At 51.9% G+C, this 24,303-nt stretch overlaps 1 protein-coding gene across 1 annotated transcript in view; it reads left to right on the top strand.

The window, feature by feature from the left end:
• Positions 1-24,303, top strand: part of TRAPPC9 (trafficking protein particle complex subunit 9) — a 568,317-nt gene that overhangs the window by 151,214 nt on the left and 392,800 nt on the right. The window contains exon 17 of the mRNA XM_079106933.1: positions 10,914-11,066. Within this exon, the coding sequence (XP_078963059.1) occupies positions 10,914-11,066 (153 nt within the window). The remainder of the gene's footprint in view (positions 1-10,913; positions 11,067-24,303) is intronic.

Raw genomic sequence — 24,303 nt, 5'->3', positions numbered from 1 at the left:
TTACTGTTTTCAGAGTGAAACAGCCAGTTTCCCTTGGTGGCACTAAACCAAACTACGGCATTAAGATAGTGACCATTATTTTAGACACTGAATTTTACTGGAGAAACAGTGACATATGCTTTCTTTCGCTAGTCCCAACTGCCTTTTGTGCTGCTGGGTTGGCAAAGCTCCTTTAGATATCCCATGCCACACACAAAGAGGGAAAGGGACGGGAACAGAAAGGCCTGCTTGTGAGGCATCGAACCGCCTTCAATCTGGTAACTGGGCTGTTCTGCTCCTGTGTTGCTGTAGCTGCAGGAGAGGCCATGTGGCACTGTGGCTTTCCTCGTGCCATTTCTAGATGCAAATACTTGGACTCTTTGGCCTCAGAGGGGAATGAGCTGTTCCCCATGCGTGGATTTGCCTGTTATTTGAATGTGTTACACTTAAGCCTCAGAACTTAATACAAAAATAAACCACACTGCTAGACATCTTTCCAAGTGTGCTGTGTGCTCAGAAAGAGCAGGACCCTGCAGTGGGAACTCAGGCCTGTGCAGTTGCTGGTCCTCGGCATGGTGTTGTGGGCGGATGGTTTTCTAGTTTCCTGCTCTGCTGTTGGTGCTTGCAGTTGCTGGCCCAGCCCACCATGCTCTTTGGGTGTATGTGGCCTCTTCCCCTTTCTTGGTCACTGCTGGTACCATCGGTACAGGTTACCTGTTGCCCGTTAGCTGTGTGACTCGTCTTGAGTATGTTAGCCAACGGCTGATGACTTAGTGCTCTTCTCTGGATGCTCACCAGACCAGGACCCAGTCCTCTCCTGTGCAGTGGTTCTAGAACCAGCATCAACATCTCTAGAGGACCCAGCACTGTGCTTGACACGTAGTGGCTGGGGAGTGGTCACTTGGTTGCTCTCCAAGCATATGGGGAAATGAGCTCATGATTTTGCTTTCCTGTCCCTCTGGGACTTGGGGAACTAGAATATCAGAATTATTAAGGCTTACTTTAAATAAGCAAATGCATGGCCCACCTGAGGAAGATGGATGGGTGTCTTTGTCTAAATTTCCCTACTTAATCTCTCTCTTTTCACTAAGATGTTTTAGAAATCATTTTAGCTTCCCCCCCCTTGTTCTCAGACTTTCTGGAATGGTGTGTTAGCTTCTCATCGCTGTGACCAAAACACCTGACAGGAACAACTTAGTGGGGAGAAGTATTTTAATCTCACGGTTTCAGAGTCTGACTGTGGCAGGCCTACTCCATGGATCTGGGCTCAAAGCAAAGAGCAACATCATGGTAGAAAGTTGTGGTGGAGGAAAGCAGCCCAGCTCCTGGTAGCCAGGAGGCAGAGAGAGAGGAGGAAGAGTCAAGGGACAAGACGTAATCCCCAAGGGCACGCCCAAGTGACCTACTTCCTCCAGCACCCTACCTGCCTACAGTTACACCCAGTTATTAGTCCTTTTAAATTAGCAATCCATCAAATCCATTAAATGGATTAATCCACTGATTAGATTAAAGCTCTCATAATCTAAACATTTCACCTCTGAACATTCCTACATTAACAGGAGTTTTTGGGGGACACCTCATGTTCAAACCATGACAAATGATGAAATTGAACTGTTCTCCAGATAGACGAGGGTACTTTGCATTAAAACTAGTAAACCCAAGCTGGAAACCCTATAGCAGTGTCAGCTGAACCCACCTGTTACCAGAAGGAAGGGAGGGAGGGAGGGAAGGAGGGAGCAGCATCTGGCACCACGCAGCTCTATGGGAGGGAGTGGCTGACTCCTGGTCAACGGGGAAGCATGGGACCAGGGGCCCAACAAGGAGCTGGCTGAGGTACCAGTGGGCGTCACCTTCCCTGCTGAGGTCTTATCTCTTTGGCCTGGATTGTTTCTGAGTCATGCTCTTTTTATATAATTATTGCTTTTAACATTGTAGCACCACAGGGCAAAGTTTTAAGAATGAATGTTGTAGAAAAATAGTTTCTACTTGATATTGTTGGGGAGCGGGGCATCCTGAGGAGGCAGGAGAAAGGACTCAGTTTCTCCAGTCCTTCCTGCAGCTTCTGTTGCCAAGTCCCACTTGCTTTTGGGACTGGGAAGAGGTAGAACTGGAGCCACAAGCAAGCTCTTGCAGCTGGCATTGGGCCAGTGGGGGTGGCGGACTGGTAGGAAGCCCCAGGGTTGGAATGAGTAATTCCAGCCAACAGCACAGTCTTCAGAGCGAGACCCGCCTGGGTCTGAGTCCTGGTTCTGGCAGGTGCAGTCAGTGACATGGACCACGCTATTTGTTTCTCTTCTGTGTTCATCTCTTCCTGTGGCGGAGACAGTCTCCGCTCCTTTGGGTTGTGGCGATGCACGTGAAGCAGTTAGCGTAGTCCCCGGCATTAATAAGTACTCAGCGATCAGAGCGCTTCCTGTGAGCTGTTGTTTTTTGTTGGTGCTGCCGCCACCGTTGTTTGTTTATTTAGTTGTTTGTTTTCAGTACAGGGGATGGAACGCAGGGCCTCTCACATGGCTAGGTCAGTGCTTTGCCATTGAGCTACATCCCAGCCCTTTTTATTTTTATTCTGAGGCAGAGTCTTGCTAAGTTGCCCTGAACTTGTGATCCTCCTGTCCCAGCCTCCTGAGTAGTTGGGAGTACAGGTTTGTGGCACTGTACCAGGCTCATTGTTTATTTCTTTTTTCACACCCACTCTCTAGTACCCGTTGTTTCAGATACTGTGTTATGGGGAGCAGGGCCACAGCGATCATGTCCTCATGGGGCTCAGAGTGTTGTCCTGCAAAAGCAGAGGACAGGACTCAGGCTGTGCAGGAGTTGCACTCTCAGTTCACCTTTGCCACCACCAGCCCCTTGCTTGTCCATCTATTTGTTGTTTGACTGCCATCTGCCCATCCCCTCGCTCGCCCTTTGGCAGGCCTGTCCTGAGCACTTCCCCTGTGCTGGATATTGTGCTGGGCACAGGAGACCCCCAGGTGAGTCAGGTCTGGCTTCCACTTGTGGGGTGCACATAGTGCTTCCACAGCCTGTGAACACTCTTCCGTGTGCTGAGAACTCTGCTCCCCCAGCCCCATCTTCAGTTCTGCCCTCCTTCGCAGCCCGTCCTCATGCGCCTCCTGAAGGCTTCTCTGATGTCTTCCAGTAGAGTTGATTATGCTGCTCCTGCTGCATGGCCGACTCACGCTCTCTTACAATAGCGCTCACCTCACTTGGCTTTGTATTCTTCAACAATCATACATTTATATTACATTTATATGCAGCCACTGTGCCAGCACATGAATAATGCACGAATACTGTCCCGAGGATTTCACGGTTTAGTGTGGGAGTCAGATGTGCTTGCTGGATTGAGCTGAGCTCTGATTGCACATCCTGTGTTATTTCTGCTCTGTGTGACTGACCACAGTGAATGGACTTGCAGGTGTGCCTCCTGGGGAGATGTCAGAATTCTTGAATGACTAAAAACCGCTCCACCTGAGGCTTGCATCCATGTGGGATTGCCGCATGCTTCTCGTACAGCCCAGCACTTAAACACAGCTCCAGGTCATGCTGGAGAAGTTCGCAGACAGGTGGACCAGTTGACAGGCCTGTTAGTGCTGGGAGACTTGGTGTGTTCCATGCTTTGGAACATGGGTGGCGGAAAGTGAGCCAGATGTGGAGCATGGGAGAAGATGGGAGCTATGGTCCACAGTTGGGGAACTTCCCAGCTGTTTGGGTCCTTGGTGTGTCATATTGTGTCAGCCAGTGTTTTGTTGGGGTGACCACAATTCCTGACAAGAACAGCCTGGAGGAAGAAGAGTCATTTAAGCTCATGGCTTCAGAGGTTTCAGTCTATGGCCGGCTCAGGCAGAAATGAGGCAGAGGGTGTGGTAGAGAGAAGCTGCTCAGCTCATGGTGGCCCAGAGCAGAGCGAGCATGGGGAGGGACCGGGGACAGCAGAAGTGTCCACGGGCCTGCCCTCGGTGACTGCTTCCTCCAGTCCTGCGCCACCTGCCTACGCCTCCCAGTGGCCCATTAGGATGGTCAGTCCATCGAGCGGATGAATCGCTGATGCGGTCAGAGCCCCCCTCTGCGCCTTGCTGCAGTGGGCTTCCACACACGGACTTCCGAGGGACGTCGCAGATCCAAGTCACAGCACATGGTACACAGACGAATAAAATGAGCAAAAATTCAGCATTATTTCCTGGGTTTGTTTTTAGGATCCAACAAGTGAACATGAAGGAGGCAGTAGTGTGGGGGTTGTTGAATCCTGGCTGTCCCCACTTCTGGGTGGTCTTGAGCAGCCTCCCTAAGTGGGTACACTAGGGGGGCCACGCAGAGGGACACATGGGTTCCCTGAGGCAGCGCAGCGCGGAGCCCAGCGTGGCCGGCTGGCAGACAGGCCCACGGGAGCCATGCCCTGGCCTGGCAGTGCTTGCCTCTCCTGGTCCCTTCCCGGGGCTGTGGTTGGCAGTGCCCCTGCGGCCCAGCTGAAGTCTCGGGGTGGTGCTTTTTCAGGTTCACTCCCCTCTGGCGGGCCCTTTCCTCCTGACCTCCTTGTCCTTGGGCATCTTGCAGTTGGGGCTGTGGGGAACCTGGGGGGCTTTCTGAGTTCATTTTGACAGACTCTCAGGTGAAACTCCCTTATGAAACAAGCAGCCGTCCAGAGAGACTAGCAAGACTAGTGCTGTGATCATGGTTTCTGAATTCCGTCCCCCCGGCTAGTTATAAATTTCTGGTTGGCTACACTGATGGCTGAGAGAATTTGTTCTTTAGCTACAGATCTGGGGCCCCCTGGACAGTGAGTCTTATTTTAGTTCTAGGCAATTAATTCAGCAATTATTGAACCTGTTCTCTGTGCAGTTGGAGGTATAAATTCCTGAGAAGTTTCTAGATGGAGGGGGACCTCATCTCTCATCTGGTCTAGGTTTGGGGATTTCTCCTATGCCTGTCTCTTCCTGCAGTCAGAAACCCCTTTCAGTCTCTGCTTTGTCCCTCTGTCTCCGGAAGCCAGCATAGTACCTGCTGTGAGGATGTTGGTGGCAGTGCAATGGCTGTTCACTGGATGAGAGTAATGGTGACAGTGGACCAGGGAAAGCTAGCATCGCTGTGCTCTATAGTTTCTAGAGACTTCCATGGGCCCTCCCCATGCAGTGTTCATGTGCTGTGGCTGTGCTGAGCCCATGTGGTGTCCCTTTCCCACTTCACAGTGACTCTGCTACTGTCTCCACTTGCCACTGGGGCTTCTGGGGTGATGGAGCAGGTGCGGTCGCACCTGTGCAGGTTGCAGGTGGACGGCAGGCCTGGCTGCCTCCTCTAGGCTCGTCTGGGCCCTCCTACCTTCCTGCCTGCCTTCTCCTTTCAGGGTGCTTCATTATATCTCCCTCAGAAGGTATTCCTGGAAATGGTTGTAGTGTGGGCCAGAGCAATGGTCTCAGGCAGAGGAGTGGAGAGAGATGGAGAGTATCCTGGAGAGAGCCGTCTTGGCCAGTCCCTGCTCTGACGCCTACTGACAGCTTGGGATGAGCTGCTTGCACTCTGAGCTTGGTTGTCTCTCCCATGACTTGAGGATGTCGTAGCTCTCGTGTGTGTTGGAAGACGGCACTTCAGCAGTATTATTTCAGTTTTTACCTTGGTTCACTGGGCATGCTCTTCTGCCTCCCCCCCCCCAGAGGGCCCTGCTGGGCCAAGGCCATGCAGGAAGTGGAAAGGGGTCTGGTCTTGCTTTTCCTTGGCCTGGTCAGCCTCCTTTAAGGCATTTGACCACCTGCCAGTAGCAGGGCTGCCACAAAGTGAATCCACCGCCTCAGAGAAGTTTCCTTAGCTGGCAGGGTTGAGTCTTGAGACTCAGATGGTGACACATATGCCCCAAAAGATTGTTTTTCTTGTTGTCAGTTCTCATCATTGCCTGACCCTGATCTAAGGCACCGTAAGAAGCACCTGAGCCCACCTCACTGTCGTGGGTGGCTGTGGTCCTCAGCATGAGCAGTCTTGCATGTAACTCTCCTTGCCAGGTTCTCTAGTCTATGCTCTGCAATAAATTGGAGGGTTGGTGGGGTAGGGGGAGGAATAGACTTAAGCCTGAACTAATCTCATGGCTTTATATCAGTGTGTGTGTGCATATGAGTTTGTGCATTTGTTTGTAAAAGGCTACTATAGCCTCATTGTGGAAAATTCAGAAAATACTAAACAATTTGAAGCTCCCCAAGAGTCTATGATCAGAACATTGGTGATATAGGTGTGTTTTCTTCTTCAGTTCTGTGTTGATGTTTTGGTGCATTGAACTTCTATCGCATTCCCTTTCGTCTCCTGCTTTCTCCCATCTGTTCTAGTCATATGTAAATCTAAGACGAAGGGTCGTGTGGTTCTGGGCTCTGTGCTGCACACACCGAGTGCCTGGTGGGGCCGGGCTCTGTTAGCCCTCAAGTGGGGAATGCACGGGCAGCTGTCACTAGTGCACGCTCACCGAAAGCCTGGTGCAGTGTTCGGTGCGCTGTGGGAGTTCCTCCACCTCACACAGCTCTGGTGCAGGGGCGTGAGGGTCACCCAGTAGGAAGAGCAGATTGGGTTTCCAGGAGCAGGAGGGATCACCAACATGGGTTGAGTGTTTATCCTGAGCCCAGCTGTGTTGTGAGAGCGTGGCATTATGAACACGCTGATCCTGCATGACAGCCCATGCTCCAGGTGAGTACAGTGGGGGCACACAGCAGAGTACCCAGGAGTACCTAGCCAGAGCCAAGGTGTGACTAAGCAGCACAGCATCCTGCCTTGGGGTGATAAAACTGAAGGCAAGGTTCAGCCCTGCTTGGTGTGCCCTGGACACGGGGCGACATTCTCATGGACGTGTGGGAAGGAATAGCTCCACAGGAAAGGAGCTTCTGCGCCGGGACCAGGAGGCAGAGCAGGAACTCCCTGCCGGAGGGAGCTGGCCTGCCGGCCTGGCAGGTGTTCCTGTGCCTGGTGCAGAGTGTGCCAGGCACAGGTGCTCCGAGTACTCACCTGTGGAAGGACCAGTGACGGGAGTGGTCCAGGGAGAGCCCCTCTTTCAGAGTGCCGGCTCCGTGCTGGCGGGAGGCCCCACCTGAGAGTGCAGGGCAGGATGCCATGAATCGGAGGCAGATCCTGGGACCTGGGCGGGAGAAGGCCAGCAGGAATACAGCCGGCAGAGCAGGTGGGGAAAGACAATTCTGGCAGTGGGACGTGACGGGGCACAGGTGTGGGCCCGAGGAGCTGTGTGGCTTGCCAGGGCCCACCAGCACCGGCTGTCATGGAGATGCTTGCGTGTCGGCCTTGAGAAAGCCTGGCACTGCCCCCTCCACTGGCAGCTCCCTGGCATGGCAGCTGGACCTCGTCCAGCGCTTGACTCTGTGTTGCATGAGGCCTTATGTCAGACCAAAGTGGCACTGACCTGATGTTGTTAGGATGGCTGCTGGCCACTGAGGGCAGGGAAGGCAGGGAAAGGTGAACTGAGGGAAGCACAGGTGGGCCTGGGAGCTGCCACTGAGAGAAGCCAAGGACAGAGGGAGGTGAATGTGGACAGGGGCAGGCACAGAGTTCAGGTCCTGGCTCGGGACATCCTGACTTTGTGCCCTTTGGAAAGGTCCTTGACCTCCCTGGACCCTAGTCTATTGGTTCATATCTTTGACTACCATGTGTGTATGGAGGTGTGGGGAGGAGCAAAGGGACAGTGTAAGTTCTGACCCTAACCCTGCCCTGTGGACACTCAGCTGCCTCCTTTCCCCTGGACTGTGAGCTTCTGATGGCTGGGCGTGGAGTTGGTGCTCACACAACTGAGTACTAGTTGGGACTGGAGGCAGCAGGCCTGGGCAGTGGCATCCCATCCCGGGGATGTTCTTGACCAAGCTGAGTGATGACAAGCACTGCCCTGAGGTTCCCTGGTACCACATGCTATCCTGAGTACACTGCAGGCTTTCACCCTCCAGCCTGCCCAGCAGCCCCGCCCAGTGGGGGCTAGTCTTCTCCCACTTGGGGAGTACAGGAGAAGCTGAGACCCCAGGGAGTGGTAGAGCTGGTTTATCTGCAGGAGAAGCCAGTATTGGGGATTTGCATTTTGGGGGAGGGTAGACCAGAAGTTTGGAGGGCCTGCAGCAAGCCAGCTTCTTGAGTGCGTGTAGAGTGTGGTGACCAAGAGGGGCCTGATGGGGCTGTACTGGGCACTGGCAGAAGAGTCCCAGGAGAGGGGAGAGAACTGGCCCTGAAAGGACAGTGGGGCAGGTATCTTAGGGAGCAGAGGGAAGGAAACCAGTCATCCCTGCAGCAAAGCACCCAGGTGTCCTCCGCACTCTCTGGGAGGCAGGAAGAAACATAGCCCTGTGGCTGCATGATTTTAGGTCAGACTATTGCCTTTTCCTTTTCTCACCTGGAAGATGGCTGTGGAATCTTTTCCAGATGGACACAGGTCTCTGCTCTTCCTGTGAGTGCATGCCTTAGCTTCCCAGGGACAGGGCACATTAGGAAGCATCCCCACATCCTGGGGAGCAGCCAAGAGCCTTGTGTTGTGTGCCAGGGCATGTTTCCAGTCGATAATTCAGCCACCCAGCTAAAGACCCAGGAATCCGCGTTCTCTACCATTTACCATTCTCCCCAGAGTTTTGCTGAAGCGTTTGGATTTTTATCCTGTAATTTCAGTGGCTGATCTTGGATGCAATGCACTTTCTTCTCTCTTAGGTTCTTTTTGTTGGCCCACTCCTCTCTTGCCTCACTGAGACCTGGTTACTCTCCTCTAGTTCTCTATTTCCGCATCTGTGCCTAGATTCCCATGAGAATCTCCTTTGACACCACAATTTCTTGAAACCATCCAACCTAGGGCGATTGAGCTATTGCTGTCATTGCAGTTTTGCTCCCTAGGAACCAGCCCTCTCAGCAGTGCTGCCGTTTCCTCCCAGTGTCCACCTTCCAGATAGTGCTGAAATGGTCATGATACCAGTTTACATGACATCTGGAGACCTTGTTAAGGGGGCCGAGTTGGTACTACTAATATTCATTGAGCACCTGTCAGATGCCAGGTCTTCTGCTTACTCAGCAGGTGACTTCAGCTACAAGTGTCCACCACCTGGCTTCTAGCAGGTCACTAGTGACAATTTCAGTGGTTAATGGGGCGAATAAGCGAGGGCATACGTGGAAAGTATCTGGCATGTTCAAGGTATTTAGCGAATGGCTAAGTAAACAAGCGTGTGTGGTGTGGTTTCTAAGCACCTTTCAGGGACTCCATCCCTCGGTCTGCTTCTGTTGGCTCAAGTCCCTCTTCCAGGAGACCAGGAGGAAGGCCATGACTACTAGCTGAGCTGCACCCCAGCGTGGCCAGCTCTGGAGGATGCCCTGATGGAGCTCACCTCCTGCCTGACAGACGGGGCGGACTGCAGCGTGGTTTGCCTTCTGTTCTTGCCTTTAGAGCAGACCTCGCTGGTCCTTCCTTCACGTAGACCTCTGCACTGTCTTCTACTGAAGTCCTTGGAGTTTAGTTTTAGGGTCCTAAGACCAGAACTTTTTTCTTTTTCTTTTTTGGTACTGGGTATTTAACTCAGGGGTTTTCTATTTACTGAGCTACATTTCCAGCCCCTTTAAAAAACTTTTATATTTTGAGACAGGGTCTCTCTCAATTTCCCAGACTGGCCTTGGACTCCCTTTCCTCCTGCCTCAGCCTCCTGAGTTGCTGGTATTATAGACAAGTGTCACTGTGCCCATTTAAGACCAGGACTTCATATTTTAACTCTACCATGAAGTGCCTTCATGCAGGAAGTGAATGTAATGACTTTGAATCATTTGTAGAATTCTAAAACTTTACCTGGTTTGTGAAGTTCCTTAGTCTCATAGTCTCTCTGAGCCTCCATTTGCCTTTTCAGTCAGAGGAAACAGCACAGAGAATTGGTTCCCAACAAGGAGCCGGTAGAACAGCTGTTAGCTGCTCCCACTCCATGACTGCAGGGGCCACCGGAAGAGGGTAGTAGCAGGTCAGGAAACCAGGCCCTCTTGACAGAGTGGAGAGGGACAGGGCCTGCTGGCCATCTGTTCTCCGCTGGGTGAGGATGGATTCTTGTCTGTGGGAAGAACCCGGAGGGAGCTTGTGTGAGGCTGTTGGAGGCCGTTCGAGGCCCCCCAGGTCCCTCCCTGTTCTGCTAGGTAGAATGCAGCACGTGGACCAGGCCCTGATTTTAGGTCTTCCCTGGCTAGGGAAGGAGAGGCTGACCGGGAGGAGGGAGCCCTGAGGGGACAAGGTGGCCCTGTCCACCCCTCCCCACCTCAGGAGGCCCTGTCCACCCCTCCCCACACCATCTCACCTTGGTCTACAGAGGTTGCATCTAAACTGCAAGCAGCCCGTGGGGCGGGGGGCGGTAACCACCCTGTATGTGGAGAGACCTCAGCCCCAAGGATTCCTCATTCTCCATGGCGCTGCAGTTAGTGTCAGAAGGGCAGCCTGCTCATCCAGCACTGACGGAGCTCTTCAAAGACAGGCCGACTTGTGGGGAGCCAGTGGGGCGCTCTCCTCCATGTGCCCTGGCTGCCACCCTCAGGTCTCTACTTGTGGCTGTGTCCTCTCTTTTGTCCAAAGGCTCCACCATTTGAGGACACTTCCTCCACTACACTTGGGTCTGTTCCTCTTTAAAGGGTCATGTTATAGGAAATCTCACGTAGAAATTTAGCTTAACTCTAGTTCATGGAAACAGAGACCATGGTTCCTTTGTGGGTGAGAAGCAGCTGCTCATTGGAATGGAGGACTCAGCCTGAAGATCCGAGCTGACCACCTCTTCCTCTGCTCCGAGCCCTGTACACAACAGGGGTGACTGCCTTGCAACTCTTGTTAATTCTGGAGTTTTCTTTGATATGTTGTCTCTTAATGCTTTTCATTTCTCATCACTTTTAAGAACAGGTCAGCATTTTCTAGGGGGATTGTTAAGCCCATTGCCTCGAGTGCTTCATCTTTATCATTGTTGTTTTTGTAGAAAAGCTATATGGCGACTTCTTGAGCTGGAAGCTGGAAGAAACCCTGGCCCAGTTCCCACTGCAGCCCGGGAAGGTGGCCACTTTCACCATCAGCATCAAGGCGAAGCTGGACTTTTCCTGCCAGGAGAATCTCCTCCAGGACCTCAGTGACGGTGAGTGCTTCCCAGGTTCAGCTGGCACATCCTTCTCCTGTGCAGCGCCCCTCCCCTGCTTGAGGCCCACTGTGCTGTCTTGTAATTTGCTGCCCAGTTGCTTGCTGAAGTTACTGAGACTTCGGGACACTTCGTTAGCAGAGTGAGTTACTGCATATGCCTAAAGTAATAAAAGTACATTTTAGCTAAATGATTTCTTAATTCTCACTCTTTACAGTTTTGTGCTCATTTGCCAGGAGGTCAGCCTAAATTAGTGGAATGTAGGAATTGCTGCATTTTTTCTAGTTTAACTGCTGTGATCCTGTACACTTCCAATTAACAGCAATGATCAAGTGCTTCCTCTGAGTCTGCTGATTTCTGCAAGGATATGGAGTCCGGGGAAATGGGCATTTGTATTTGTCGTGATGTTAGGATGGGTCCAGAGGTCTGAGATCGGGGAGCAGCATGGTGGGTTTCTGGTGAGGGTCCTCTTCCTGACTGGCAGGTGCTATCTTCTGGCTGTTACCTCTCATGGAGGGCAGTGAGTTCGTTTCTCTGGTATCCCTTTCTCTTCTTGTAAGGGCCCCAGCCTATTACATTAGGGCCCCATTACCACCTCAACACAGGCCCTATCTCCAGATAAAGTTGTTGAGGGCTGGGACTTCAGCATTTGAGTTTTAATTTGAGTCTGTAATGTGACTGTTGTTGGAAACAGTCAGTGGATTCTGTCTCTAGAACTTACTGAGTATGTGACTTTGGGTGGCTTAACTTCTCCGTGCCTTAATCTCCTAATTTAAAAAAATGATGATAGCCCCATTTCTTGGGTCATTGTGCAGATTTGCACGCCACCTGGAACATGATGAGGATCTGCAAGTTTCAGCTCTGTGAATGAGCGCTTGGAACACCTAGACTCATGGGTGTGACTTAGATGCAGCTTGCTTTTTCCGGAAAGGTCCTGCAGGTTGATGATGTTGCCTGGGGTCTAGACCAGGAAGCTTCCAGGGTGAAGTGAAGAGTGAGCCCCACAGCCCTAGGGGGAGCAGGTACAGTGGCCCAGACACTAGATGTCTGTCTGTCTGTCTGGGATTCTCTTTTCCCAGCATTCCTGCATGCTCAGAAACAAGGCTGTCACGGTGAATGAAAGACACCCTAAGACCAGTTATGGGTTTCGTTTTCCTGTGGCAGGAAGTCCCTTCCATCCTCTTTCCCTCTCTGGGGAGTCTCCAGCTTTGGGGCAGCCCTGTCTCAGGAGGGCACCCCTTCTATTTCTTCTGCGTCCTTGGCAGCTGCCCTTCCCTCACCGAGCGCTCTGCTGCACAGCCCTGCATGGCCTGCACCTTGTTCCACAGCCTAGGTCTAAACTTGCCACCCTGACCACTCTGCTGGAGTCTCTGCGGCGTCCCTGTTCCTCACCTGCTTACTCTCAGCACTCCTGGAAGTGTCTCGCTGCTTCTTTTCCTGCCTGTCTCCTGACTTTAGAGTGGGGACAAGGGTCCTGACTGTCGTCTTCTCCTGACTTTAGAGTGGGGACAAGGGTCCTGACTTGTCTTCAGTCCTGTGTCCCACTCTGGACCTTGCGGGCGCCAAGGGTTCCGTGTTTGCAGAGCAGGTCACAAGCAAGCCCTCTTTCCCTGCTTCTTCCCTTAGTGGGGGGCAGTTCCATATTGTTCCATTCCTGTTCATTCTTGTGAGAATTTCCCCCCAAAAGATCTCTTTGGGGAGTTAGGGCAGGTCTCTGCTTCCTGTGCAGTGTTTGACGGCATGGTTGTGTTAAGGTCCAGCCAGTCACTCTGTCTTAGGCAGCTTGTGCTCCCGCAACAGGTCACCACAGCTTATTGGACTGAGTGGGACACTGCCAGCTCACATGTGTGGACCTGGGAAGTCCATGGTCAGGGTGCTGGCAGGTCTGGTTAATGGCCAGGGCTCTCCCCTGGCCTGCAGATGGCCGCCTTCTTGCTCTGTCCTGGTACAGTGCAGTCTGGGAGCTCTGCTGTCCCCCCTCCCTCTTCTTCCAGGTGAAGGAGCTTCTCAGGAGGTGCCCCTCAGGACTTTGTCCTACCTTGTTCCTGATCGCCCACCTCCTGACACCACCGCATGGGGGGCCAGGACTTCAACACAAGATGGAGTCTGTATTCCCCCTCATAGAAGTCACCCTCCGTACACTCCGCAGTGTTTAAGACCATCATGGGATTGTTATAAAATGCTAATCCTTAATAAAACATTATTTTCACATTATTAGTAAATGTAGGGAAAAAAATTTAGTGTTGGAACATGTTAGAAACTGAAAAAGTCACGTGGTTTAACATATCAGGACTTCAAGATCTCAGTGAAGCAGACCCCTAGCCCCCACTGGCAAACTGCCTTTCGCCACCGAGCTGCAGTTCCCCGTCAGTGGACAGAGGGGTACCTGGGTCCTGACTTCTCTGTCCCAAGAAGGGAGTGTGGCAGCATAGATGGGCTCAGGCCTGGGAACCTGTCCAGATACCTGTCCCACAGATGCTTGAGTATCATCCCAGGTGCTCTTGGGAGGTAGACTTCTGCCTGGGACCTCCGGCATGGGAGCAGTGAGGCACTGGGGACTTGGTCTGCACTCCTGGCCTGTGTCATGCTATTCTCTCTCTTTTTAAAAATCAATTAATTAATTATTTTTTATTTTTAAAGACTGCATTTTGATTCATTGTACACAAATGGGGTATAACTTTTCATTTCTATGGCTGTCCACGATGTAGATTCACACCATTTTTGTCGTGTTATTCTCTAGGAAGGGTCTAGAAGGCTTTAGGATGGAAACCTTAGCTATTTGTGTGGTGGTGGCTATTTGAATTTACATGCCCAATGCTGCCCTGTTTGGTTATGTTCCTGTACTTCTCTTGGCTCTCTAAGTTGAGAGTGAGGTTGCAGTTTGGGATTTGTAGTCAGGGAATACCTTCTTCTAAATTTTAAGATAAAACCAAATCAGAACCAGAATCATGGTTATCAGATGGCTTGAGATGGAAGGCAGGCCAAATTCCTGGTCAGTTACACAATAGCCCACATGTGAAACAGCATGGTCATTGGAGGTCCTCTTTATCATTAGTGTTTAGCAGAAGCTTTGGCCAGTTGTTTACATAGCTTGCAGAACAATGTGCTGTGTAAACAGAGAATCTTAATGGGCAAGTTTTACAGAAGAAAAAGGTGGATGCAGGGACTCCGAAAGAGTGCTCCCTAGACGGCGCCTCATGATGCGCAGTTCAGTCTGGGTACTCGGTGGCAGGGCTCACTGTGGCCTCCCAGAGCTGAGAGATGACTCCCTGTGGCTCTTAGTCTGGCAGTCTAAGAAGCATTGAAAAGGACCCAGTTTTTCAGGCATGAACTCATATTAAGTATGGTTACTAAAATTAGATGTCACTTCTTAAATTTACTGCTGTCACATAAAACTAGGAGGCTGACTTCAGTGTGTGCTACGGACAGACGGGAGGAGGTCTGTTGCGCATTGTTAGGCAGTGTGGGCTGGCCACTTTATTTGTATTCTTTTTATTTAATCTTCCCAACAACTGGATGGAGTAAGTGTTATTGTTACAGTTCCCATTTTGTAAAAACAAGTGGGAGGACTGTTGTAACCAAAGGAGATTGAAGAAATATGACCATAAGATGCTCCACATGGTCCTTAATAATATCCTGGATTAAAAAGCTGAAGACATGTTTGGGACCATTGGGGAAATTGAATATGTGCTGCATATTAGAATATGTTATTATATCAAGGAAATTGCAATCATAGCAGAATGTTTTTATTCTTGGAAAATTCGTTCAGAAGTACTCAAGTATGAAAGCTAATCAAGCCTGCACTGTCGTTGACATGGTTGGGGAGACTGAGAATGTGAATGTAGGGAGAACTAAAGTAAATGTGTCAAGTTATTAAAACTTCGTGACTTTTAGGTGAAGGACATGTGGATGTCCATTTCTATTCTTGTAACTTTTTTGTAGGTTTGATATTTTCAAAATAAAGGAGGAAAGATGCCTTTGTAGAGTGCTGCTTTGATTTATCATGTTTTGATTTCTAAGTGAATGCTCAGCCAGCAAGTGTTTTCCCGGATCTTCCAATTCTTGGGCAGCATCTGTCTTCCTCTAGGGTAAGACAAATCAACCTGTCACCTGGGAGAGCGTGTATTTTTTCTTATAATACAATACCCAGAAATCTTGATTTCTTGGAATTTTATGGGTAAGACTAGAAATTTTGGGAGATGGTGATAAACCATTATAGACCTTGGCTATCTTTGAATTACCCAGTAAGTAATCAGACTGAGCAACTCCGATGGGAGGATCAAATTCCCTTTTAGGCAGAGTGTACGACTGAGCCAGATACCAGGGTATCGCCAAAATATAAGCAAGTGCAGGTGAAGCCTGGGCAGCTGCATGGCCTCGGCAGCACAGAGGAGGCAGGTGAGTCACTGTGACAGTCCCAGGGACCCCCAGACAGCCAGGGAGTTCTCACCAGCCGGTTCAGCACAGTCGAGAGCAGCAGCCGAGAGGCTGGGGGCATCTTGCACATTCCAGGGACAGCTGAGTAAAAGGAATTCGAGAAGGAGGACCACCATGGGCAGCTGCCAGGAGTAGACTTTGGAGAGCAGAGCAAAGGAAGACACAGCTGCACTCCAGGAGGAGCATGGTGCTGGGCCGTGTGCGGATCATGCAGAGTGCAGACACAGCCAGGACAGCCAGGATGCATCCTCTCTCCTAGAAGCTCATGTCGACTGGCTTCCCGTGAAGACAGTCTGTGGGAGAGGACCCAGGTCCAACTGCAGGAAGTGACCGTGAATTCACGGCGAGCACAGTAGCACAGCAGCACCCCAGGAGTGCGGGCCGGGGAGTGTGCTGCAGCTGTGGAACACCACAGAAGGGAGCAGAAACAAGGGAACCCCAACATGCTGAAGTCTGTGATTCAAGAAAACTTCCTGACGTTAAAAAAGTAAAAAAAACCACCTTGAAACTATTGTGTGGTACATTGTGTACATGAGGACTCTGGCCCAGAATGACCAAGACATCTTCTAATAACATTGTTAGAGTTGGAAAACACATCTTTCTTCTGGGCCTTCAGACCAAAACAGCAAGTGACTTCAAGCCCCAGAACCACGTGTGTGAGGTGCTCACGTGATGAAGATGGGAGCCCGAGACCCTGAGGCGCAGCCGTATGTGCTTCGAGGTTTCAGGGACCCAGACAGATGTCTATCAATGTGCAGGACACAAAGCTCATGCTCTCGGGCACCTTCTCGAGGGTCCACTGGGAGGACGACCAGAACAGCTAGAGAGATGTCCTGAGGACCGTGGCGAGCATCCAGCACACAGTGGCTGTGTGGCTGGCTCCCAGTGACACCAGAGGGACAGTGCAGTGCCCGGGCCATCTGCTCCTATGGCGCCTCCCAGGGGACTGGATGGGAAGGGAGCAAGAGGCCATCACCCGTGGTGCTTTTGGTGGGGATGTCGTCAGCCTTGGAACATGCGGAATACAGTAAATGAGTCGTCCGGTCATGAGCTGATCCTTCATGGGTGGACTCGGCTTCTTAAGTGGAAGACAGGAGGAAACCGGTATAAGATGGAGGGCGAGTGAAGACCATGTGTTCTAGAGTGTCAATTAAAGATACCAGCGAGCAATCACGAGCTGTTTAAGAATCAGTCAGTCTGTCAGTCAGTCAGTCATCTGTCCCCGAGTCCTGTCTTTCACCAGAGCTGGAAATGGTGTAGCACAGCACAATGGCGAAGCATTCTTTCCACTCCGAGGAACCAGTCCTTCTTGCAGGATGGGCAAACTCCAGGTTCGGAGCAGGAGGTAGAGCAGTGAGGTGGTGGTGTTAGAACAGCTGTGCGACCCGCAGCAGGGGAGTAGCAGGAGAGTGCTGAGGAGATGTCAGAAGGACCCTGTCTGAAGAGGCCACCACTGGCAGTTTAAGTGTCCATAGGAAGAATAACTGCGTTTCAGCCCTTGAGTTCCTGGTACCACTAAAAAGAGTTGTTTATCTTTGGAATATGCTGGAGAACCGATTTGTTATTTTGAAAGTGATAAGTAACGAGCATTTATTCTACTTTTCCATACAGTCTGTACACTGGACCGTCTAAGAGTTGATGAGGGTTTGCTCCTAATAGAAGTTGCCCAGCTAACAAGTGAAGAAGGGTGATAGAAGCACAATAGCATCATTTTGCCATCTCTGTTGGATGATGGCTTGAGGCAGTGATCACCCACAAGAGCCAAGAGGCACTGCACATTATGTTCCTCCTGCTGGCAGGTCACAGTGCCTCCTGAGCCCCCGGCCACACCTGAGGCTGGCCTGTGCTCTAGCTCTGACACGGCCTGCAGGACCAGGGGACAGGAGCACTTGCTGACCCACATCATCAGGGTGCAGCTGCAGGGCAGATTCTGGAAGCCTGCGTTGTAAGTGGAGAGGAGGAAGAAGGTTCTGGAGGTGGGGGTGGGGACGGTGGCACAACCTCGCCAAGTGTTGCTGAGCTGTTCTCCTCAGACCAGTCAGTGTCAACCCTGCATTATACATGCTTCATACCCCCCAAAAGGGAGTGAGAGGGGTGCCTGTAGTTTAAAAGAAAAGTAAACAACCTGTTTGAAAGTGAACAGGTGCAGCTGCAGGGCAGCGTCGGGCTCCACTTGGAGGACAGGAGTGAAGCCAGGCAGTGGCTGCGGGGAGGCAGGCCTGGCTCTGGGGAGGCGGGAGATGAGGCTGGGACGAGGCACAGGAACCTCTGGGTGGCTGGTGAACTCCTCTCTTGACCCACACGGTGGTTTCCGGGCTGTTTGCTTCTTAAGAAGTCATTAAGCGACCCATTTATCATGTGCAGTTTTAGATTTTACCATAAGACGTTTCTGAAAGAAAAGTCAGCCACATCTTGGCTTTTGCCTCACAGACGCTTTCTCATCTGATCAAATTGAAAAGTTATTTTTACCAGAGAAATTTTTCATCACGGCATCATCTGGAAGACCCAGCCAGGCCGCAGCGTGGCTGTCTGCGTCTGAGGGTGGTGTCTGTGCGCAGGGAGCTTCCATGGGGGTGGGTGCAGCAGAGTTTTGATCTCCTGGGGTTGGTGCTCTGGGTGAGAGCGCCTTCAGGGTCTGTTGTCCCCTGACGGCGGATGGGAGCATGGTCTGCTCTGGTTTCCTTTCCAGTTAATTCATCATTTAATTTGATTTTCCTTTTCTCTGTACTTTTTGGCTCTCGGTTTCGTAAGAGAAATGTCAGCCTTCCCGCGGACAGTTTCTGTTGGCTCGATGATGACATGTGGCGTTTCAGTGTCAGCGTGGAAGGAGTGTGATCCTCAAGCCTCACAGGCCTGTGGCATCAGTTTGCTTTACAGAGCAGGAGGCGGAATCCTAGGAAGGAGAAGGGACGCTGAGGCTGCGCGCGCAGTGCCAGCAGCCTGCACACCAGCGGGGTCGTAATGTCCCCACTGCTTCCTTCCCTCAGGGAGTGACAGCCCCCACAGCCTCATCTGCCCTGCCTGTTAGAGCTCTCTGGGGCTGTGACCTGGTACCCAGGGGCACCTGGCACCCTTGGATGGGGACAGCGTGAGCCCTGGGCTTGGGATTGTTTGCCACTGTTGTGTCTTGACAAGGGCGGGTGACTGCCAGGCACTGGTGTGCGCCCATGGACTGTCATGCTGCAGAGAACGTGGGGCGTCCACCAGCCTACCCCGGCTCTCCCGCTCCTCGGCACGTGCTTGCCCCTTCGGGGGGGGGGTCCTCCTCGACCGCCCCTCCTTCAGGAGTGCGTTTGCATTTCTGTCGGCCGTCCTGGAAGATGTCTGACCCCTCTCCTCCAGCCTGGGGTTCTCCCCATGGCTGTGGAACGTGCTTCCAACACCTTTACTCGAGCCTTCCCCGGAGCCTAGCAGCTCTCCTCCTGGTACAGCCTTGCCTCTCAAATCCACCTTCTGTTGTATCCTAGGTTCTCCTGAAAATCCAGCCCTGCACAGACTGGTCCCCGACTCCCTGCCCTGCTGTGCCTCTGTCCTGCTCCCCCTTGCTGGGCCCTTGCAGGCCACCCTGCAGCTGTTCTGAAACACTCCTGTTTGTTCAGTGCTCTGCCACACCTGCAAAGCCTCCTGCCTTGGAACACCATCTGGCCTCTGTCTGCCTGCCAAGCACATCTTCAACTGCCTCTTGGTTACTTATTGATTTATCTGGTATTGGGAATTGAACTTGGGAGCACTCTCCCACTGAGTTACACCCCTGGCCCTTTTCATTTTTCATTTAGAGACAGTCTCTCTGAGTTGCCCAGTCTGGCCTCCAACTTGCTATCCTCCTGCCTCAGCCTCTGAAGTAGCTGGGATCACAGGCTTGTTCACTGCACCCAGCAGCCTGTCACCTCCTCTTTTAAGTTTTTGCAGGTCTTTTCCCTAGTGGACCTTGCTGGCAAAGGTGGCTCTTTTGTGTGTGTCACTGTGGCACCTTGGATTACCACTCCACCTTCTCCACGCTGCCTCCCTTTGTAGTTACTTAGTGGGGGCCTGACCCAGAGATGCCCAGTACACACTCACTGGAGGAGGGGTGACAGGCATTGGGCCTGGCTGTGTTCTGGACCCTATGTTGAGAGAAGGAGGGGCATGATTTGACGGTGGGTGTTGCTGGCTGGATGAGGGTCCTTGAACCTGGGGCCTGACTGAAGATGATCTCCCTGCCACCAGCCAGATTGGAGGCAGTGGGCAGCCTTAAGCAAAGAAGATTCTGGCAGCCCAGAGGCTCTGGGTAGTGGGTAAGGGTCAGGCCGGCTGTGGAGGTCTGATGCCCCAGAGGCATTCTGGGTTTTGTTGGGAAGTCTGGAGGTGGGGGCAGAGAGCGGCAGCAGAAAGGGCTTTTTAAAAAAAAAAAATTTAAGAGTAGGTGGGTTTGATGGAGACTGAAGCAGGTGGGCGGACTGGGTTATGAGGGTCCTCTGAGGTTCATGTGGGCGTAACAGGTGGCAGTGCAGAAGTCAGGTGGGTCACAGAGTTCCCTGCATGTTCCCCAGGGTTAGGCCTGGCCCCAGGTCCAGCCTCCTGCCTCCCTGTGCACCGCTGCTGCAGGACACCGCTGGGCTTACAGCCCTGAAGTTAGAAGCAGAGTGAACAGTCGGGGGCTCCTACTGGAACCTGTTCGCTCTGGTGGAAAATGTGGGTCTCCTGCCTGCTGCCGTGTGTTTGTCAGAGGACAGACCACCTGCTGAAGGTCCAGCTGGGGTAGGGTTAGGGTTAGGGTTGGTCCAGAACTGGGGCCAGTGCAAGGAACATTTGCATCTGGCATTTCATTCCATATTGTTTCTTCAGGATTTAATGCCCATAGAAGCTTCTGTTTGTTACTGTGACCAAGAACTGAGTCAGCTTGAGGAGTTGCTGTCTTGTGCGCTGTCTTCACCTTGATAACCACCCTAGCCCCTGACCATGTCCTCTGAAACTGGGGCACCTGTTCAGTGTCTTTGTCCTGGTCTGCTGCCCCCCTTGAAATTAAATACCAAGTTTTGGAATTCCAATCTTATTTTTTAAAGAACAGTGACTCATCCTGAATTATCCAGAAGCCAGAGACCAACGTGACTGGAATCTTAAGGCCATAATATTTCTTCTTTTCTTTGCGGTTCCTAGATGCCTGAGTTTTTCACAAACATATGTGTTTTTAAGAGGGTGGCTAGGGATTTGTTTGAGACTGTGGTTTTTATCTGGAGGCCAGGGAATGGAGGGACAGAAGGACTGAGTGTTTCCTGAGTGCTCACCATGTCTGGTCGCTGCTCAGACAGTCCCTGCAAGCTCTGCAGCCACCTGCCCTGAGGCAGGAGTAGGCTGCGCGGTGCTGCCCCGGGCCTGGCCTCAGCCCGCTGCGAGCTCTGGCGCCAGCCCTGTGCTCGTGCGCTGGTGGTCCTGCTGCCTCTGCTGGATGCGTCCTTGCTGCTGCATCTCTTCTTTCCCTGGCAGCTCTGTCGACATCATCTGCAGCATCTTCCGCTTCCTTTCCACTGGGGGCCGGGATTCCTGGGCCCTCCATCCCAGGTCCTCTGAACCTTCTTTCTGACTGTCTCTGAAGATTTTTGTTTGCCGCCTAGTTTCAGTGACATCTGCCCCACAGGAGACCTGGGGAAGGCACATCGTGGCTCCCCGACACTGGGTTTCCCTTCGACCCTCCTGCTTCCCTGCTGCTCTTGGTCATTGCCTGGCTTTGTGTCCACAAGAGCCAGCAGAGGCCACCATGCCTCCCAGCCAGTGCTAGGTGGTAGCTTTCTCAGGGCCCTCCCTTATCTGCCCACGAGCTCCTTGCAGAGAGGCCTGTTCGGGGCGAAGGTTGCCTGCCTGCTCCGGGTCTTCATGTGGCCTTCACTCTCTGGCAGCCATCCTGGGCTCGAGTGGTAGATCACTGAAGGCTGGTGCCGAGCTGCTCACGGAGGTGATGACGGGGCCTGCTTCTCCTTCAGACACCTCTTCATAGTTCAGTCTGGTCTTTCCTGTGACTTCTTCCCCCTGAGCAGTCAGGGAAAGCTAATTTCCAGTTTATTTAGTGCATTTTCATTGTGAGAGCGGGAACAATGTTTCTGTGCACTCTCTCCATCCTCCAGCTGAAATTGAGTTAATACCTTACATTTTGATTCAGATCTGCCATCAGTTTTGCATCCAGTGGGCTGTTTGCCATGCCATGTACAGTATGTGTTCATGTGCAGGGCTGTCTGCTTGTTTGAAGGAGGAAGCCGGTGGAGCACTGGACAGCCTGCCTGTCGTTGTCTTTAGCCTGGGCCACCTACCAGCCTTCTGACTCAGACAGTAACTTCACAGCACACGACTCAGCTCAGGGAAAGGTCAGCCTGCTCCTGCTGCCCAGCTGCTCTTGGGGCACATCTCTGAGCATTGGCCTTCCATAGACATAGAGCCTCATGCGCCCCAAGCTGGATTCCTGCCCCAGACACTATTAGTGACCTGTGAGGTACACTTATCTCCTAGTCACCAATTGCCCCACAGCTGGGAAGGTTGACTCAGTCTTTTGATTTACATTTGGGTTGCAGAATAACCTCCTACACTGCCAGGGTGGCGTGGAGATCCTGGTCTTGTCATTTGCCAGCAACAGGTGACCTCTGCAGTCAGCCAGGCGGAAGTCCTTTGGACCATGATCTTGCTGTACTTACTGTTGCCTTTTCCAACCAAGCTGGTGGTGACTTGTCCTGAGATGATCAGGGGGTACTGGGGAGAGGACTCAGGGGTCTTGTATCCAGAAAGGGAAGGATGGTGCCAGGGCACTGCAGGTGGGCTTCCTGCCAGCTCCTGGTGCAGAGCACCGAGCAGGTCAGAGTTGCTTCCAAGGCACCCAGCCCATCTCCCCGCACCTCCCTGCTGCACCCTGCACCCACTCTGGAATCCTCTTGCTCAGCTTCCCTGCTGGCATTGTTCGACTGATCGCCCACTTTGCTCCTGCCACTGTCTTCCACGCTCTTGCCACAGTCACAGTTACGAAGCAGAATCTGATCATGCCCCTCTGTGGTAGGACTTGTCGTGGTTCTCCTCTGCCCTCAGGGTGGAGTCTCTTTCCCTTGCCGCCATTTGGTCTTGCTGCCCCTGCCCCTCCCTCCTCTAGCGTATCTTCCAGAAGTACTGCATCACTCGCTTCTCTTCTTCACCACACTCTCTTGTTTACTGCACGGGTAGCTGAAGGCTCTCTAACCTTTCAACTTGTTGGAATCGCCTAGGATCTTCACAATGCTGACCTGGTTCCTGGCATAGACAGTGTGATTTAATTTGCCTTTGGTACTTCAAAGGATTCTAGTGTGCAGCACAGTTTGGGAACCACTGATGTAGACTCTCACTCGTTCTCTGCATCCCAGGTCAATCGTTCAGATTTTGGACTTCTGCCAGTGGGGCCCGGGCCCATTGAGTGCCCACCCGCTGTGATGATGCGCTCTGAAGTCTGGCAGGGCAGGTCTCCTGACTACCTGATCTCTGTGGTCCTTTCTGGATGTTCCGTACCCTTGATCTTCTTTAGGAATCTTAGGATCAGTTTGCCGGAGCCGTGCATCAGAGCATCGCTCGGACTGCGTGGCTTCGGTGGTTCAGCCGGGCGACGATTGTCACGGCCGTCCTTTTCCTGTGAGTGTCGTGTATCTTCCTTGTCTTTCAATGATGTTTTCTAACTGTCTCTATAGAGGCTCTGCAGTACTTTACTGGATGTGTTCCTGGATATCTTGTTTTTGCTGTGTTATAAACGGTTCATACAATACTTAGAGCCGAGCCAGGTTCAGGGTGGCTCCGCCGCCCTCCCTGAGCCCTCACCCCGGAGCCTGGCCTCCTCAGCCGCGCTCTGCCCAAGCGTGGCCCAGCCCCTCTCGCAGTGCGTGCGGCTGTCCGGCCAATCCTTCCTCACTGCGGGTGCGCCCGTCCCTCGCGTTCCTCGGGGCCGTGTGCGGTGCTGTCCTGCAGGGCTTTGGCTCTCTTGCCAGGGTGCATGGTGTTGTGCTCCTTTCACAGGATTTTTTATTATTCAGTTCTATATTTTTATGCAGCATCTGCTAAAACAATTTCCTCATTTTTGTTACTTTCTTGTAGTTAATTTGTAGGAGTAATTAATGTATTTTGCATATTAGTCTATTTTTAGTTATGAATATTACAGATATCTTCTTCTAACCTAGAGCTAGGCTTTTTACCCTCTTAATGTTATCTTTTCATGAACAGAATTTCTTAACTTATCATTCTTTTCCTTCTAGTTATTGGTAATTTTTGTTTAGGAAACCTTTACCATACATGAAGGTCATGGAAACATTATTTACGTTTTCCTGTTTCAGTTTTACAATTAGGCCTGAGACATCTTCAGTTAGCTTTTGTGTGCAGAATTATCATGTTGTTCCCACAGTGTTGTGTGGTGCGTATTAGGTACTCACAGTACTATTGATCGGGAGCGGGTGTTGTAGAATACATGGAGTGGCATCCTATAATTTTTGTTTACTTTGTTTGCAGTGCTGGGGGTACACAGGGCCTTGGCCGTGCTAGGCAAGTGCCCTGGCCCATGTCTTGCAGTTTTAAGTTTAGCGATTATTAGTGTTCTCTTCCAGTCTGGTAACAGGATTTAGCATGGTTTCCTCCCCTTTGGGGGGGTTCGGAAAGCAGGGTATGGTTTGGCATTCAGGTTTTCCCTGTCACTCTTTCACATGTCTGTGATGTATCTGTTGTCACCTGTTTTGTTCCCTGTGCTGAGGAGCACAGCAAGTCACTGGTCCCCAGGCCCAGCATCTTGCCGGTGCCGTGCCCTCCCACAGAGCCCCCTTGACTGCTGTGTTGT

This window comes from Sciurus vulgaris (genome assembly GCF_902686455.1).
Source record: "Sciurus vulgaris genome assembly, chromosome: 1".
In the NCBI taxonomy this organism is placed as follows: Eukaryota; Metazoa; Chordata; class Mammalia; order Rodentia; family Sciuridae; genus Sciurus; species Sciurus vulgaris.
The sequence above is the reverse complement of the archived record's forward strand: the minus strand, read 5'-3'. Positions and strand labels throughout refer to the sequence as shown.